Below are 5,018 nucleotides of genomic sequence, written 5' to 3' on the forward strand. Positions count from 1 at the left end.
AAGAACATTTCCTCAACAAAAGAAAAAAAAATTAATCAATAAATAAATAGAAAGAAAAGACAAGAAAATATGTAGAAGAAAGTTTTCAAAAAAAAAAAAAAGCAGAATGTTTTGGAATTAAGGAAAGATAGAAAGAATAGATGTTGCATTTGACTCTAGTATTTTGCTTAAAGAATGTATGCATGGGTGTGTGTATATATATATATGCACATATATATGTGTACATTTATGTATTTACATATGCACATGTATACATATACACACAAAATGTGAGCATGTACATACATACATGTTTATATATGCTTGTACACATGTATTCATGCATATATATACATATAGACACATATACATACACGTGTGTATATATATATATATATTTATATACATACGTGTGTGTATATACATACACGTGTATGTATGTGTGTATATATATATACACACATGTATGTATGTCTATATCTCTATTATATATATGCAAGTATACATATATGTGCATACATTACATTTATGTAAACATCAATGTGCACACACACACACTTTATATATATATATATATATATATATATATATAAAATCATACACCTGTTTATATAGATGTATGCATGTATCCCTATGTATATATAAGAGCAGGTATGTGTGTGTATATACATTCTATATATATATACATACATATATATGTGTTATATATACATATATATATAATGTTACATATACATATATATATATAATTTAATGTTATATATAGATATATATTATATTTTTAGACAGGTTGCTTCCGATCATCAACATCAAAATCTAATACCATTAATTTTGTTTCTTCTGTACCATTCCGACTGCCAACAGCACATATAAGTTTGGTGTTGGTGCAGCGTACCCGCCATACAACTCCACCACTTCCACCACTTTCTAGTGTCACTAAATTCCGTAGAAACTCACCAGTCTTTAAGTCCCAGATTTTTACAGTTCCATCATCTGATGAAGTTATCACAAATTTCTTGTTAAACTGCAAGCATGTGACAGCACTCTGGTGTCTGTTCGGACCCTGCAGTGTCTGAAGGCAACGACCAGTGCGAATGTCCCAAACTTTAACAGTGGAATCAGCATTGCCCGAAACAAGTATATTCTCTTTCAGTTCCATACCACTAGTCAGCGACTGGTGACCAATGAGCGTATGTAGGCAGGTGCCTGTCTCAACATCCCAGACACGGATTGACGTATCCAAAGAGCCACTAACTATGTGTGTACCATCAAACTGTAGTGAGTACACCCTGTTAGTGTGTCCTTGCAGAGAGTGGAGACAGGCTTCAGTCTCTGGATCCCACACTTTAACCGTGTAGTCATAGGCTCCACTGACCACCCGTCGCCCATCATATTGAACACAACGAACTGCTGCAACATGCCCCATCAAAACATGCAGGCACTGACCAGTATCAATGTCCCAAACTCGAAGTGTAGCATCTCTCGAACCACTCACAACTTTATTCCCATGCAAGTGCATACAACGCACTGTTGATGTGTGACCATATAAAGTATGAATGCACTGGCCAGTTTCTGCATTCCAAACTTTGAGTGTTCGGTCTGTAGATCCACTAATAATGATATTGTCAGCCATCTGTGATGCCCACACACCACCAGTATGACCAATAAGTGTTCGTAAACATTTCCCAGTCAATGATGACCAAACTTTTAGTGTGTTATCATCAGACCCACTCACAATTCTGCTACCACAAAATTCTAAACAGGTTATCACATGATCCTCATGACCTTTGAGGAGTTTTGGTGGACGAATTTTACCACATCTCCAATACTGTTCGATCTGATGTTGTCGCATGTAAAGAGTTTTCCAGGGACTTCTCAACATACCTTGAGATCGTCGTCTTACACTATATCCAAATACTAAAGATTCATCAATTCCTTCTTCGTTACATTTTTCCCGCCAAAGTAAATTATCCTCGGTAAGAACACGCCAGTAACGACAAGTCTGCGCTGCACGGAGAAGATCCTTTGGTCCAAGATAGGATAGAACATACAATGCCAATTCCTTTGGAAGCAATGAAATGAAATCCCTTTGGAACTGAGGCTCAATAACCTGCATGATATGTCTGACCTGGGTGGGTTCACAAAGTTCTATCATCTCATCTAAAGCTAAGCATCGCTCAGGGTTACTCCAGGACTGGAATGTCTGTAACCATTGAGCAAGTTCTGGAGGGGGGTTGCTTTTTGATGGAATTTTTTTTCTAGTAAAACCCATATTTAAAGTTGACAGGTTATGAGAGCGCAAAGTATCAGAATTAAAGAGTTCTGCTGAAGAACGACAGAATTTTTTTCCTGGTGTTGTTTCTTCCTCTTCTTGCCAACCAATGTCTTGCTTTCTTTTCATTATATATTTATCCTTGTGTTGATGAATAGGCACTGGAATACGAGATTTCAGTGGATGGCTAGAAAATAAACTTTGGTGTGGACTAATAGAGGAGACCAATGACGACCCTAGTCCAGAATTACCATCGCTGCAACTGTTCTCTAAACTTCCTCCTGTGCCATTCCGATCATTGCTCTGACCATCATTAGTTTCACATTCCCCACCTTCTCCTTTGCCCAACTCGTTAGCTGATGCAGTACAGGCTTCGGATTTATCAGGGGGGTTATTGTTAGTCCAATTATCCGAATCGGCTTGAATAATATCATTAGTTGTTACCTTCTGGGATACTTGGACAGTCATTATATCTTCAGCAGCAGGAGGATTTTGAGAAGCGTCTTCATTGACCACCAAAATCTGCCGGTCTTGGTCAGAGGTAGAACTGGTCGCAGTACTGGTTACACTACTAGCACCTTCAGAACATTCCAAATTACACAGATTCTCACTTGAACGATTTACACGAAGGCCACTTGAGGTGGAGGAGGACCTATTCTTGCTTGTAGAAGGGTCCCATTTAAAATTGATGGCGTATGATGTTGGAATAGTAGTTGTCGCCGGTGGAGAGGTAGTAGTAATAGTACAAGTAGATGATAGTGACGATGTAGATGGAGAACTAAAACAAGTATTATTCGAAGAACTTGTATTAAGTACAGATGCACAAGTAAAAGACGAAGTAGTGAAAAGAGAAGAAGAGGAAGTCTCTATACACTGATGTTCTTCTTTAGCATCACTTACTTCGTTACTGTTGTTCACCGTAGATTGTCTGGGTCGCCGTGGAGACTTCACACCGTAAGGTACACAACCTAGACTGGATTTGTTCGATTCAAGCCATTCAGTAGTGATGCCGTTAACTTTACACAAATCATCGACACAAGTGAATCCTCCTAAACGCTTCCGAGCCTCCACTATACTCTCTGCTCTTCTCGGACCGATCCTATCAAGCGAAGTTAACTCCTCCACGCATGCCAGATTAACATCTATTTTCTTCTCAGTTGCCCCAGTGGTGTTTTTCTTTCTTCCTACCATATTCCTCAGGCAAAAGGCAGGATTTTAGGCAAACTATTGAGAGTCGAAGATAATTGAACGGCAGCCGACTCTATGACGACCGCCATTAGAGTTCACACTTGTATTCTGTACCACCTCCGAAGTTCACAAATGACAATACGTTTACCAACGTGACCATATAGACAAATAAATTGTCAATCAGCGATAGTCCAAATTCAAAACATAAATATTAAATTCGCTCAATTACTTGAAAATATCCTCATTTTTTGACAAGTCTGAAAGTTACGGTTTTATGCGGTATTAGTTTCGTAATTAAAAGATGTTAGCTCTACATGTATTTGGTAACTGTCAAAGCGAGGGCAGGGGGGACAAGCTTAATTTTTGAATATAGATTAACTTTTCCGTCTCCTCTCATTCATTTTTAGATTGAAAATGCAACTTTCGCTCTATTCCTTTGAATATTTATCTTCAGATCAGAATATTGATTTAATTAGCTTTATTATACTTCTGCTTAATTGCACCGTATAATTACCATAATGTTAACGATTGAATTGAAATAATTCGCCTCTCTGTATATATTTGTATATTTCAACGTAAAATGTTCAACACGCGACGTCGTAAAAACCCTTTTAACACGTGCTTGCTGATAGTCAATAAAATATTCTCTTTATTTTTGTTTTGTTTAATCTTGATTTTCATCTTGCAGAAAAGCATTATTTCTTATGGCAATATACATTAATGAGAATATATATATTGTATATTATATTATATTATGTTATGCTATATTATATGTACGCTCATACATTGTTCTTCGAAGTTTCCTTTTTAAAGTTTATTTCAACTCGAAAATGTATCCCTTACTTGAAAGCTGCTACACTGATACTAACAAAATGTGTTGAAACTTCATTTTTTACAGAATGAAAACCTAATTCCAACGTATCTGAAACCTTTTTAATTAAATATTTTTTGTTTGAATTTTAGCAATTAATTCTTTGGTTCTATTATCCATCTATTCACTCTCCATATCTTAGATTTTAACCATTTTATACAGCATTCATAGAGCACTGGGTAAAATATACATAAGCGTGTCTGGGGAAAACGGGTTGGTCAAAGCTTTTGTCAAGTTTTAAAAGCTTTTTATATTAGTGTCACAACCAATATCTGATTCCAAATATTGTATTTTATTTCTTCCCTATTAAAAGAAATATGGAAAGACTTCCGCCCGTCCCCGCCTCATTTTCTCCCAGATTTGTTCATTTTTGTAATTTTTGGGCCAGAAATCCCCCTTTTCGGATACGGAGGTTACGGAAAATTGCCAAAAATCGACATTCTTTTATTCTTTTATTTGTTTAAGTCATTTGACTGCGGCCATGCTGGAGCACCGCCTTTAGTCGAGCAAATCGACCCCAGGACTTATTCTTTGTAAGCCTAGTACCTATTCTATCGGTGTCTTTTTGCCGAACCGCTAGCTGACGGGGACGTAAACACACCAGCATCGGATGTCAAGCGATGTTGGGGGGACAAACACAGACACACAAACATGCACACACACACACACACATATATATATATATATATATATATATATATATATATA

The 5,018-nt window shown here is 36.8% G+C and overlaps 1 protein-coding gene across 1 annotated transcript; it reads right to left on the reverse strand.

Annotated features, from left to right (window-relative positions):
* Positions 1-6: 6 nt before the first annotated feature.
* Positions 7-3,599, reverse strand: LOC106880653 (F-box/WD repeat-containing protein 7). The gene has a single exon (XM_014930697.2). It carries the CDS (start codon positions 3,440-3,442, stop codon positions 761-763), a length of 2,682 nt encoding a protein of 893 aa, XP_014786183.1. The 5' UTR covers positions 3,443-3,599; the 3' UTR covers positions 7-760.
* Positions 3,600-5,018: the final 1,419 nt, after the last annotated feature.

The sequence above is a fragment of the Octopus bimaculoides genome, chromosome 14 (assembly GCF_001194135.2).
Source record: "Octopus bimaculoides isolate UCB-OBI-ISO-001 chromosome 14, ASM119413v2, whole genome shotgun sequence".
In the NCBI taxonomy this organism is placed as follows: domain Eukaryota; kingdom Metazoa; phylum Mollusca; class Cephalopoda; order Octopoda; family Octopodidae; genus Octopus; species Octopus bimaculoides.

What these genes read in the sequence shown, in the direction of transcription:
- LOC106880653 (XM_014930697.2), bottom strand. Translation starts at nt 3,442, where the DNA reads ATGGTAGGAAGAAAGAAAAACACCACTGGGGCAACTGAGAAGAAAATA.